Source organism: Cebus imitator, unplaced genomic scaffold (assembly GCF_001604975.1).
Source record: "Cebus imitator isolate Cc_AM_T3 unplaced genomic scaffold, Cebus_imitator-1.0 Scaffold117, whole genome shotgun sequence".
In the NCBI taxonomy this organism is placed as follows: domain Eukaryota; kingdom Metazoa; phylum Chordata; class Mammalia; order Primates; family Cebidae; genus Cebus; species Cebus imitator.
The window spans coordinates 10,001,606-10,015,651 of NW_016107432.1; the positions used below are offsets into that span (position 1 = coordinate 10,001,606).

The 14,046-nt window shown below is 37.0% G+C and overlaps 1 protein-coding gene across 5 annotated transcripts; it reads left to right on the forward strand.

Annotated features, from left to right (window-relative positions):
- Positions 1-244: 244 nt before the first annotated feature.
- On the forward strand, positions 245-7,559 carry CMTR2 (cap methyltransferase 2). Of its 5 annotated transcripts, none has more exons than XM_017539210.2 (3): positions 245-638; positions 789-844; positions 3,959-7,559. In XM_017539210.2, the coding sequence occupies exon 3, from the start codon at positions 3,978-3,980 to the stop codon at positions 6,288-6,290; it is 2,313 nt and encodes a 770-aa protein (XP_017394699.1). In that variant the 5' UTR covers positions 245-638; positions 789-844; positions 3,959-3,977; the 3' UTR covers positions 6,291-7,559. The 5 variants fall into 5 exon arrangements, with proteins under 5 accessions (XP_017394699.1, XP_037598171.1, XP_017394700.1 ...); XM_037742243.1 differs by having other exon boundaries at positions 789-831; XM_017539211.2 differs by having other exon boundaries at positions 245-572.
- The last annotated feature ends 6,487 nt before the right edge of the window (positions 7,560-14,046 follow it).

Below are 14,046 nucleotides of genomic sequence, written 5' to 3' on the forward strand. Positions count from 1 at the left end.
CTATTGCCTTTTGATCTGCAGTTTTAACCCAGTATGTACAGGAACTAACAACATCTGTCCAGAAGCGCATGAAAGCCTTCGGGGACAGCGGCCAAGTGGGCGGAACTAGCACGTCCTGACAGACAGGTTTGCCCCGCCCCTCCCTCCACCTCTTCGGAAGCGGGGCCAAAGAACGCTCTGACTGCGCCCACCGCTTCCGTTGCCATAGTGGCCGGGGGCGGGGTACCCTTCAAAGCGAAATCTAGGGAGCAGAGGCCTAGGCGAGGCGCGAGTCGCCGGCGTGCGTAACGTTGACGCACGTGACGCCGGCCCGGCCTACAGGGCGCGTGCGCAGTGGGACTGGCGCTGCCCTGGACCCCGTCGGCGGTTGCGCGGCTTGGAGGTGCGCTTGGTTTTCAGGTGCCGCGAGGGCGGGTCTGGACCGCCTACCCGCGCGCCACCTACCTGCTTTGCGGGTGGAGGCGCAGCGGACCCAAAGGAGCGACCACCCCGGGAAGCAGTCCCGGGAGCGGAAGTGCAGAATGGCTTCTTCGAGGGAGTGAGGTGCAGCTTACCCTGATACTGGGGCGCAGGTGGGCATGGGCGAAGGTAGTCCAGGCCTGGGTACGAGCCCGGGCCCTCCTTCTACTTCCCAGTCGGTAAGCCAGGGGCTGGGACTGAGTTTCCTCCAGGTCAGGGACCGGGCCGCTAGAGTGGGGTTTGGGACTCATTTCCGCTACATGAAATGAGATTTGGGGTGCCCCGGCCCAGAGTCAGCGCTGGATACTCACTGGCTGTTCTTTTCACAGTTGCTGGTAGGAGGAGTTGGCGGAAGCACTTGAGTGTTAAGAGGTGAAAACTGTTGGTGAGATTTTATGGGTTTTATTTTGGGTTCACGAATTTTCCAAGGATTTCCTTGGGCGGGGCTACATATCTGCCTACTTGAGTTTGCCATGTAAAAATGGTAATAGCAACCCACTTAGCAGAATTATGATGCCACAAAGCTCAGTGGAGGCTCAGAGGATCACACACGCTGTAAGCCACATGCTTTTTTTTTTTTAAGTCATGCATTTAAATGCTTGAGTGAAGTTGAGATGCACTATTATGACTCATATTCAGAACCTGAAGAGAGAGGTGCCTTTTGTGCTAAGTATGGTATCCATTCATTTATTCAGTAAATACTGAGTGTTTACTGTGTACCAGGCAATATCTAACTTCCTGGAATGGTCTATGTGTAAACAAAACAAAGATCTCTGCCCTGTGGAGCTTACATTCTAATTTGGGGAAGACGTAATAAATAGTAAACATAAAGAAGTAAATTATAGGTTGGAAGGAAATGAGTACCATAGGAAAAAAATACAGCGAGGTAAGAGGCATGGGGAAATGCAAGATGCAATCTTAACTAAGGTGGGTTTCAGTGAGAAAATGACATTTGAGCAAATACTGGAAGGAGGTGAAGGAGTTAGCTGTCCTCATAGCTGGGAAAAGAGCATTCCAGGCAGAGAGACGAGCAATACAGAAAGACTTTTGGCTTGAAATGTGTTTGGTGTCTTCAGTGAAAAGCAGAAAGGCCTGTTTGGCTGGAGGAATGAGTAAGGGAGTAATAATAAGGATTAGGCAGCAGCGCAGCAACACAGCAAAAGTATAGTCAAAATGGTGGAGTGTCTGAATCATTTAAGTTGTCCTCATGTGAAGGTAATTATCTATTACCTTAGGTAAAATTTCACAGTTTAACTACAGCCATTAATTAGTATGTGAAGTTAATGACTAAAATTAGACTTTTTTTCAAAATAGAATATAGATGAGAGTGAAACATAGTTGTAATTTCCAGCAAGCACAATGCGAATTAAGATAGAGGAACTTGTTGTAAAAAACTTTTACTTGCCCTTATTTAGGATTTCAGTGAATGTGGAAACACTTCAATTTTGTCGTCCTTTAGAAATTTGTCTAAATATAGTTCTACCAGTAAAAAAACAAAAAACAGGCATCGTGGCTCACACCTGTAATCCCAGCACTTTGGGAGGATGACGTGGACGGATTGCCTGAGCCCAGCCTGGGCAAAACAGCAAGACCCCATCTCTGCATTTTTTTTTTTTTAAACTACCTAGGTGTGGTGGTGCACAGCTGTTTCCCAGCTACTTTGGAGGTTGAGGTGAGAGGATCCTTTGAGACTGGGAGGAGGTCAAGGTTACAGGGAGCTGTGATTTTTGCCACTGCACTCCAGCCTGGGTGGCAGAGTAGGACCCTGCCTCAAAAAAAATTTTTTTTTATCCTAAATATAAGGTGGCAAACAAATGACTAAGAAGACACTTGTTACTTTAGGGAAATGATAAACTGGTTGAGTAGACTTTAAACATAAGAATAAAAAGTGTGCTAAAAGAAAAGTCATCTGAATATTATTGTATGTATTATGGCAGTAGTCTCTTTTATTTCTCATTTTGTCCTCGAACATCTTTTCTGGGATGATGATGTGATTGTCAATTTTTTCACATTTAGCAAATTTAGATTTTTTTGGAAAATGATTTGTAGAGTGTATTGTATGTGCTAAATAAGTGCAGAATTTATCAACTAAGGCATCTATTGATTAACATTGCACTAACAGGTACCATGTAAATACTCATTGCTCTCGCTGCTGGGATTTGTAACTTTTCCAAAACGATGCCATTAAGCCATACTTCTCATATCCTTTTTCCTCTTCAGAAGATGGATATTTCTGGTTTCTTTGGCAGTGTTGACTGCCAGAGTATGTAGAGTGACTACTTGTAATTTGTATATTCAGTAAGTATATTTCTTCAGTATAAAATTCTGCTGTCCAAGTGTTAAGAAAATTTTTACTGGCTAGAAGAAATAATGATGTTTTATGGTGGAAGTGTGGAGCTGTCTGAATCAAATGAAAGGCAGGAATTTGAGACATACCAGGGTAAACTATTAGTCAGTTTCTGCATCAAGCAGAAAAAGGTAACCACTCAAGTACAACACAGTTTACAAGCAGTATCATGAGCATTAGTTGATGACCTGTATAGGTAATTGGTACCACCAAAGTGCATGTCTTAGAGAATGAAATCTGGACAGAGGATGTATTCACTAATCCTACTAGGGGGGTAAGTGGCTGGTGGCAGGATCAGTACTGGGTCAGGTGCATGATCTTCTACAGGAACTAAAACAAAAAGTCTCTTGTTAGAACTTGAACAAAGGTCATGTCCAGGGATGAATCTCTAAGGCGTATTTGTTTGTGGCCGTGTAGCTGTTGTCACAGCAGTTGATACTGAAGAACTTTGGGGAGGAGTTAGATGGGTTACTATGATAATAAGAGCTGTCATTCACTGGTGATTATTCTTTATTATATATTTTTAATTTGCTAGTATGTTTTATCTTCTTAAAAAATGATATGCCAGCTGGGTGCAGTGGCTCACGCCTGTAATCCCAGCACGTTTGGAGGCTGAGGCGGGCTGATCACGAGGTCAGGAGATCAAGATCATCTTTGCCAACATGGTGAAACCCCGTCTCTACTAAAAAAAGAAAAATAGCTGGGTGTGGCAGTGTGTGCCTGTAGTTCCAGCTGCTCCGAAGGCTGAGGCAGGAATTGCTTGAACTTGGGAGGTGGAAGCTGCAGTGAATCGAGGTTGCACCATTGCACTCCAGCCTGGGTGACAGAGCGAGACTCCATCTCAAAAAAAAAAAAAAAAAAAAAAAAAAAAGCCTTTTTTTTTTTTTTTTAATGAGAAAAAAAGCAAATCCCAGAGATGGAATTTACCCAAGGCTGCTTATTAAGCCATAAGTAGCAGAGCTGGAATTTGAACCCAGGTCTTGGAAGCCTTTACTTTTTCATTATTCCAAATTACCTAGTTATGTAACAGAATATGATATATGAGCCCTCCCATTTTCTGGAGTTTGTCATGAGTGTGATCATATTTCCTGCTCTTGAGATTTCACTCACTAATACATTTGATTCAATTAATTATGTGTTTTTTCTTCTTAGATTTTAATTTGATTTGAAAATGAGTAAGTGCAGAAAGCCACCAGTTCAGCAGCTAGCAAGTCCTGAGTTATTCAGCCCAGATGTTCTTGCTGAGATTTTTGAACTCTTTGCCAAGAACTTTTCTTATGGCAAGCCACTTGATGATGAGTGGCAATTACCGGATCCCAGTGAGATTTTCACCTGTGAGCACATTGAATTTAATGCATTTCTTGATTTGAAGAACTCCCTAAATGAAGTAAAAAACCTACTGAGTGATAAGAAACTGGATGAGTGGCATGAGCACACTGCTTTCACTAATAAAGCAGGGAAAATCATTTCTCATGTTAGAAAATCTGTGAATGCTGAACTTTGTACTCAAGCATGGTGTAAGTTCCATGAGATTTTGTGCAGCTTTCCACTTATTCCACAGGAAGCTTTTCAGAATGGAAAACTGAATTCTCTACACCTTTGTGAAGCTCCAGGAGCTTTTATAGCTAGTCTCAACCACTACTTAAAATCTCATCGGTTTCCTTGTGATTGGAATTGGATAGCGAATACTCTGAATCCATACCATGAAGCAAATGATGACCTCATGATGATTATGGATGACCGGCTTATTGCAAATACCTTACATTGGTGGTACTTTGGTCCAGATAACACTGGTGACATCATGACCCTGAAATACCTGACTGGACTTCAGAATTTCATAAGCAGCATGGCTACCGTTCACTTGATCACGGCAGATGGGAGTTTTGATTGCCAAGGAAACCCAGGTGAACAGGAAGCTTTAGTTTCTTCTTTGCATTACTGTGAGGTTGTCACTGCTCTGACCACTCTTGGAAATGGTGGCTCTTTTGTTCTGAAGATGTTTACTATGTTTGAACATTGTTCCATAAACTTGATGTACCTGCTAAACTGTTGCTTTGACCAAGTCCATGTTTTCAAACCTGCTACTAGCAAGGCAGGAAACTCCGAAGTCTATGTGGTTTGTCTCCACTATAAGGGGAGAGAGGCCATCCATCCTGTGTTATCTAAGATGATCTTAAATTTTGGGACTGAAATGAAAAGGAAAGCCCTCTTTTCCCATCATGTGATTCCTGATTCTTTTCTTAAGAGACATGAAGAATGTTGTGTGTTCTTTCATAAATATCAGCTAGAAACTATTTCTGAGAACATTCGTCTGTTTGAGTGCATGGGAAAAGTGGAACAAGAAAAGCTGAATAATTTAAGGGATTGTGCTGTACAATATTTTATGCAAAAATTTCAACTGAAACATCTTTCCAGAAATAATTGGCTAGTAAAAAAATCGAATATTGGTTGTAGTACAAATACAAAATGGTTTGGGCAGAGGAACAAATACTTTAAAACCTATAATGAAAGAAAGATGCTAGAAGCCCTTTCATGGAACGATAAAGTAGCCAAAGGATACTTTAATAGTTGGGCTGAAGAACATGGTGTATATCATCCTGGGCAAAGTTCTGTTTTAGAAGGAACAGCTTTCAATCTTGAGTGTCACTTGTGGCATATTTTGGAGGGAAAGAAACTGCCAAAGGTAAAGCGTTCTCCCTTTTGTGATGGCGAAATTTTAAAAACTCTTAATGAAGCAATTGAAAAGTCATTAGGAGGAGCTTTTAATTTGGATTCCAAGTTTAGGCCAAAACAGCAGTATTCTTGTTCGTGTCATGTTTTTTCTGAAGAACTGATATTTTCTGAGTTGTTTAGCCTTACCGAGTGCCTTCAGGATGAGCAGGTTGTACAACCCAGCAATCAAATAAAGTGCCTGCTTGTGGGCTTTTCTACTCCCCCTAATATCAAAATGCATCTACCATTGGAATTTCAACTCCTAGAATCAGCTGAACTCACAACTTTCAGCTGTTCTTTACTTCATGATGGAGATCCTACTTACCAGCATTTATTTTTGGACTGCCTTGTACATTCATTGCAGGAGCTTCATACAGGAGATGTTATGATTTTGCCTGTACTTTCTTGTTTCACAAGATTTATGGCTGGTTTGATCTTTGTACTCCACAGTTGTTTTAGATTCATCACTTTTTTTTGTCCCACATCCTCTGATCCCCTGAGGTCCTGTGCAGTCCTGCTGTGTGTTGGTTATCAGGACCTTCCAAATCCAGTTTTCCAGTATCTGCAGAATGTGAATGAATTGTTGAGCACTTTGCTCAACTCTGACTCACCCCAGCAGGTTTTACAGTTTGTGCCAATGGAAGTACTCCTTAAGGGAACATTCCTTGATTTTTTGTGGGATTTGAATGCTGCCATTGCTAAAAGGCACTTGCATTTCATTATTCAAAGAGAGAGAGAAGAAATTATCAGCAGCCTTCAGTTACAAAACTGAACATGTCCTTTCTGAGATTTAACTTTATGACTTCATGTAATTTACTCAGTATTGCATCCTGTTGCTCTGTTAATTTAAAAACCTTTTGGGGAAAGGCCAATGTTTGCTCATTCAAAGTCTCATTAATTCTGGAAAACTGTCCATTCTAATCTCTAGGATATATACACCCATAGGCATAGAGCTCTTCCATGTGGTGGAATCTATGCAGTGGTAGATATTCATACTCTAAGTATGAGGTGTGTGTATGCGTATGGGTGGACACTGCCATACTTACATTTGCAGTTTAGTTGGTCTTAATCTGCCTAAGATTTGCATCTGTGTGCTTTCTTTCAGATTAGTTTTTTTTTCCCCAACTGATTTCCTCTTAGTGGCTAATGCTGTTAATGAATTTTCCAACTAATTTTCTCTCATTGGTTAATGTTGTTAATGAATTGATAGAGGTAATTGATGAAAGGGAGTGAGTGACAGTCACTGTTCAGCAACAATGATTTCCGTTAACACATCAGTTACGAATTTTAGAGAATTCATCTCTCCAGATTCTTGATACGTGCCATTCATTGCCCTTAGGCGAGTGACCCTATTTTCTTATATGGCTCAAATAAAACTAGTTTGCTGTGGTATGAATCTTTTACTGACCACACCATGCAACTAACAAAAGATAACAGGACAGCTTTAAGCCAAAGATCATGTTTAAACAATGAAAAATTATTTGTTGTATCTAATGGACACCTGTATCATGAAAGCTTCATTTAGCAATGGTATGATAATTTTTAACTTCCAGGAAATAATCTGTGAATGGAATGATTTAAAAAAACTTTTAAATAGTGCTTAGTCTCATGTTGGGAACACATGAGTGTGATCAACATAGTGAATACTAAAGAAAACTTTCAGAATCGCGGTTCAGAATTTAAAATTTTTAATCTTTACTAATTTCTTTTTTCAGTATGAAAATAGCACTTTACCAGAAGTTTAGCCCTGAAATGGTTATTTTGCCAGTTGTATTTGCAATGTAATGAGTCTTTTTTATTTCTTTTATATTTGCAGTGTAATGAGTTTTTGTGGCAAACTGTAGTAAGCAATTTTTCATTATCTCGGAGTTCCATGAAGTAGAGAATATTTATATTCTCACATGTGCATTTTAAACACTTTTGTTATGTGAAAATAGATGTATTTTATGATGCATTTGGTTAATAAATTCTGAAAATTTTCATGTTCTTTGCTATTTTGAATTCCATTATAAATTCATGAATAAAGTCATTACTAGAGAGATTTTGTGTTCATCTTTTTTTAAAGGGAATCATGGGGGAAGTTAAAAATATAACTTGGAAACAGACTTTTTTTTTGTGTGTGTGTGTGTGTGTGTGTGTGTGTGTTTTTTTTGTGTGTGTTTTTTTTTAGTGCTTTATGCTTATGTTGCAATTTGGAATGGGTAGGGACTGGAAGCAGAATTTTAAAGGGAGATTTGAATAAGAGCTAATGTTCTTTCATTTTCTCTGATTTGCATTCATTAAAATTTAGTCCTTAATATTGTAATATTTATGGAAGATGTACTTCAGGAAAGAAATTGAATACTTAAGGGGAGTTGGGAGGAGAGTGTGTGGAGGCCTGGAATTAGATTTTTAAAAGAAATCTGATTTCCTACTGGAAGCAGGACAAACTTTATGGAAGCAATTCCAGTTGTATGATGATGGAGTCTGATAGAAAGTTGATGCCACAAGGAAAAAAAACCACTCTTGGAAAACCATTTTGCACTTAATAGTCTTTTTTATGCCTTGCTAAGTGGGATTCAATATATTAATAATAACAGTTTATTTTTACTTATTTTATTTGATAAGAATGACATTGAAAGCATAGGTCCAGATTCTAGCATTATGACTGTCTTTAAGCCCCTCAAATAAGTATTGAATGCATAGTGTTATGTTTTTTTGACACTAATCTGTATTGGAATATAGAACACTGGAGTATACTCAAATGTATTTTGCTTTTTAACACGGCTTTTGGAATTAATTGCTCAGCTGACTCATTGGATTCAAATTGCTTTAGAGGTTAGATGTGACTTGAGGAAGGTTCGCATTGAACTGGATGTATTAATAGATGACAGGTACTAATGATTTAAATGAATATCTCAGAGAAAAGAGGAAAAATGCTATGCAAAAGATGAATGGAAAAGTAGAAGAGAACAGTTAAGAGATGAGAATGTGCATGTTTTACCAACGTAGACTGTTAACATTTTTTCCCCTCACAGGTTATGAGATTTTTAATTTGTGATGTCTTAAAAAACAGACATCAAATTAAGTTTCATTTGCAATCTGTTTAATTCGAACAAAACATACACTTATGCAAGTATTATACTCTTAAAATGATGACAAATTATTATATCTAGGTGGTACAGATATGCAAGACCTGGCTACAAATTTGTTTCCCACATAGTTAACATTTAAAAGAGTGACACAATTATTTGATAATAGGCTTCCCCCACCTTGAAACAAAACTGGTTAAAACATTTCAGGCTGATCTTAGGAGGAGAACTCACTATAAAATAAAAATTTCAATATTGAAACAAAATGTGAATATTTCGAATTCAATATTGAAATGGAAATTCATTTTCCATTTCATTTTTTAGGGTTGGCCTGATGGGCCAAGTAGCAAGTAAACTGAAAGGTTGATAATACATATGGTAACTCATAGTATGTAGATATGTTTTAGGATGTGTAATCAAAATAATCCTCAATGGATATATAATGAATTATTATTTTGAGACTGTAATGCGTTTTTTAGCTTATATAAAGTTGCAGGCTTTGAATAAAGAGTTCTTCCTTGCCCTGCCCATTCTCTTACTGTCTTATTTGCTTTTTCTTTGTTGGCCAAAACAGAAATGCAAATAACTTATTTTGATAACCATAAGTTTATACTGGAATGATTTGGGAGGAGGTGAAGTTTCTTTATGACCACAGATACAGGAAAGTGTGTTATTGGTGAAAAGATACAAAAAATTGTATTATAAAAATGTCACTAAGCATAGCTAGCATTTAATTCCACTCAACCCAGCCTGTGTGTGATAGTGTGGCCGAGCAGTCTAATTTCACTCAACTGAAACTTTTAGTCCAATCTACTTGTGTTCACATATAGATTGTGTACTCATTTATAAATTGTATCCATGATAATGTTTCTCTGATATTTTTCGAGATCTTGATCTTTGTGTCTTTTTCAGAGTGATTATATCAACTAGGCGTAATTATTCTGTGTTCATACCAAGTGCAGCACATCAGTTTAGGTGTTATGGGACATGTAGTATTAATATTACAGCCATATTTTAATTTATGGCTTAAATTGTTTTGAATTAAGGAAGACATTTGTAAAGATTTTTCTTTAATAGTGTTGATTACATTGAAAGATTCTTATCTTTGTGGATAAACATATTTTATGTGTTTCTGCATCTTTTTGCTGTTTAGGATTTTGCCTCAACACCAAATTATTTTACTGGGCAAGACAGATGTGTTTTTTCAAACTACTTTTGAGGGTTTCTATTTTGTTTCCATTGAATCACAGGATCGAAAACTCTGTGTCTATAACAGAGTAGCTGGGAAAATTCAAAACAAGCATAAATATTTTTGAGTGGCTTTCTTTTTAGTAGGGTAAACAATATTCCTGCAACTCCAGTAATGTTCATCTTTGTGGAGCTATTGCACTTACTGCTTTCATCATTCAGTTTGAGCATTACTCTGAGTGATCTTACACTGTTATGTCTTTTTTTATTATTTCATTTTTTTTAGGATAAATTTATCAAGCACATGTCCTTATTGTGAATAAGTACATGAAATGTACTTACTTTGTATGCTATATCATCAATATAGGTATCTACAAAATGCTATTTGATTTTGTTTTTATTATAGGAAACCTTCAGACATACGCAAAATTAAAATGATAGAACAACCCCCACCCCCACCCCATGTACCTGCATCGAGGTTTTGTAACTATCAGCATTTTGCTGAACTTGTTTTACCCGCTACTTCTTTTCTTGGAGTATTTTAAATTCATGAAACACATACCTCTAAATACATACATACATAGAAATACATATGTCTTTAACAGATAAGCAACTTAACCACACCTAACAATATCATCAAATACCCAGTCCATGTTTAATACCTATTTTCAATATCACCCAATACTCATTTTCCATGTTGTCTCAGAAATTCGTTTTTATGGTCGTTTTTCAACTAAGGAGCCAAAAAAGGCTCCTTCTGTTTATTTGATGTCTCTGAGGTCTCTCTTAATCTATTTAGTCCCTGTCCTGGATCCCAGCCCCCACATTTTGTTTGCCATGCCATTTAAACTGCTGAAGAACTGGTTATTCGTCTTGTAACCTTCTTTATAATCTGAATTTGGCTGATTAGTTATTTGTGATTACTTTTTAATTGCATTTCTATGCCACAGATTCTCTTAGATTGGTAGGTAAGTCTACAGAATTGATTGCTTTTGGCAAGAATAGTTCATGAGGGTGGTGTGTACTTCCTTTCCATCACTTCACAAGCACAAATTGGCTAGCTGCCCCCTCAATGATATTTAGGTTAATCAGTTTAGATATTGTCAACCTGATCCATCAGTTGTTTTCTATCAGTCTTTTACTTAATAGGTTTAGCATCCATTGAATATGGATACTAGCTCTATTTATTAAGGGTTGCAAACAGTGTTTTCCTAACCATGCTTTTCTGTATTAACTGGATTTTTATGAAGATGAACTCATCAACTATTTTTTTCTGAAGTAGTTTAGCAAAAGCTGGACAAATGCTTAATTTCTTTAACCCTTTATCAATTTTCACAAAGATAAGTTTGTGTCTTAGCAACCTTGAAAGGCAACTAATGAGATTTCTTGGTGGTTGTTTTTAAACTCTCTTTAGGAATGTATGGTTGGTTGTATACTGGATATATTTTCATCAATTATGACTATTCTTACTTGATATTCAAGTCACTCAAAAATTTGGCTTGCTGGGTAGGAGAAGGGCTCCTTCATGTTGATGCCTTTGTCATTTTTTGAAATGTAAGTCAGCAGTCTGATAGCTTTCACACTTTCTGGCATAATATTCACCAGTTTCATTGGCTATAGTGCAGTGGATCTCAAAATGTTGGGCCTCAAAATTTAGTCTCTAAATAATTATCAAGGAACTCAAAGAGATTTTGTTTGGGAGTTATATCTGTTGATATAACTCATATCAGGAATTAATAACACATTTTAATATAAGAATGATAAAACTATTATGTGTTATAAATAATAGTTTTTATGAAAAATATTTCAAAACAAAATTTATTGAGAAATGTGATATTGTTTACATTCTTGCAAATCATTTTTATGTCTTTAGACAGCTGGATTCTCATCTGATTCTACATTCAATCTGTTGCAATACATTGTTTTGGTTGAAATATTTAAGAAAATATGGCCTCATATAAATATGGAGTTGAGAAAAGGAGTATTTTAATAACCATTTCAGGTAATTATGGATTTTTCTGATTTTACATCAAAATTTGACAGGTAATAGTTTCTTAAACATTGGTTGCAATGAAGAATCAAGCTATATTATGAATTTTTTGGACCCTTACACTAAAAACCATTGGTCTGTCTTGCACTTTGAATGGATCATTTACCCATATGTGATTTTTTTTAACACCATGAATTTGCCATTTAAAAATTACTGGTTCACTGAGTTATGCAGATCATGCAAATGTTGACACATTTGATTATACCCTATGCAAAAAATTACATTTTAAAACATCACCACTGATCTCATCAAACAAATTAAGTATAGGGAAGCTGTCAAGCTCCGAGTGGTGGACGTAAGTTTTATAAAATTCTAATTTTTACTTGAATTCTAAAATTTTATCATGGCAACAAATGCTGACAGTTGTTTTCCTTGAAGTGCTTGCTCACTTTATTCATTTTTGATAAAATATCTGCCAAATACTCAAGTCTCAATAGCTATAGTTTGTCTGCCTGTTTTTCTTACCACTAAAAATGTTGTTTCATGAAAAATGCACCATTTGACTTCGCAACTCAATTACACAAATACTTTTCCTGGAGGCACTCATTCTACTGTGGTGTGCAGCAAGAGCTTTATATATACACAACTTTCCATTTCTTCACCTATATTATTAAAGTCATGTACTCTAAGAGCAAGACTTAATACAATTAATATATCTTTACTACTTCATCAAGGACATTCTTAAGTAAAAATGGCTCCCTTCTAAGCATATATGAAGAATACAATACCTACTAACATAGTTTGGTGCCACAGCCTTGATTTGTGCTAAGGCAACAGCAGTTTTGCTTGATATTGTGAAAGGGGAAATGATACATAATGTCCTGATTTTGATGCAGGCAAACCCCAAAATTGGGGTTCAGCCCAGGAAGGTTCTTGGCTTCATGCAGGAACTAACTCATGAGTGAACCTACAGAGCAAAGCAAAAGCAAATTTATTCAAACAACAGACAGCAGCAGCAGCCATGGTGGATTGCTGGCTAGCAGTATATATGGCTATTCCTTGACTATATGCTAAATAAGGGGCAGGTTATTCATGACTTTTCTGGAAAAGAGGTGGGGAGTTCCTGGGATCAAGGATTCCTCCCCTTTTAAACCATATAAGGTAACTTCCAGGGGTTGCCATGGCATTTGTAAACTGTTAAGGAACTACTGAGAGTTATATCTGTCTTTCAGCATGCATATACATTACAATTCGCATATAATGAGCAATGAGGGCAACTAGAGGTTGCTCTAGTCATCATCTTGGTTTTAGCTGGTTTTGGCTGGCTTCTTTGCCCAGTCCTGTTTTGATCAGCTCCTTTTGTTCACCAGGTGCTGGGAACACAATTCCTGCTAATCTCCTGTCTCAGTTTTACCATGAAAAGAGTTTTGATCTCACAGACCCTTGAAAAGGTCCATGGACCACACATTGAGAACTGCTACTCTAGTGTTTCCCCATTATATTAGGTGCTGATTTTTTAGTTTACTATTTTTATTAAGGTGGTATTCCTAGTTTTTGAAGTATTTAAAAAACATCAGTGTTTGTTTAAATGTTTCTATTTTTAAAATCAGTAGATATGAACATATTCTCTTTAATTCTATTAATATAATCCATTGTTTTAATTATATTATTTCTTTGATTTTCTTGTTAAGGGACTGCTTAACCTATGTTAATCTATGTTGTATATTAGTACCTGTCTTCTGTATATACTACTTTCTCTCAAATTATTTTTTATTTTCTTATTTTTGTTTGATTTTTAATTTCCTTTTTCTATTTCTATTAGTTTTTCGTTATGTATGTTAGCTCTTATGTTTAAAATTCATATGTGAAGTGATTGGTTTTTTTCTTATTTACTGATAAAAGAAAAACTTCAGCTGAATTAAATTTAAAGGAGTTTAATTCAGCAATGAACAATTTGTGAATTGGGAAGCCTCATGAGCCAGAGTAGGCTCAGAGACTCCTGTGCAGCCATGTGGTAGAAGAAGATTTATAGATAGAAAAAGGAAAGTGATATACAGAAAATGGAAGTGAGGCACAGAAACAGCTGGATTGGTTACAGATTTTGGCGTTTGCCTTATTTGAACGTGGTTCAAACAGTTGGCTATATTTGATTGGCCAAAACTTGGTGATTGGCACAAGTGTAAGCTACAGTCTGTTTATACCTCCACTTGTTATAGTTCATGATGTGCAGAGAAACCTTTAGGCCAAACTTAAAATATATAAGGAGGCAGCTTCAGGCT

Excerpts from the sequence above, each read along its gene's own strand:
- CMTR2 (XM_017539210.2), top strand. The coding sequence starts at position 3,978 with ATGAGTAAGTGCAGAAAGCCACCAGTTCAGCAGCTAGCAAGTCCTGAG.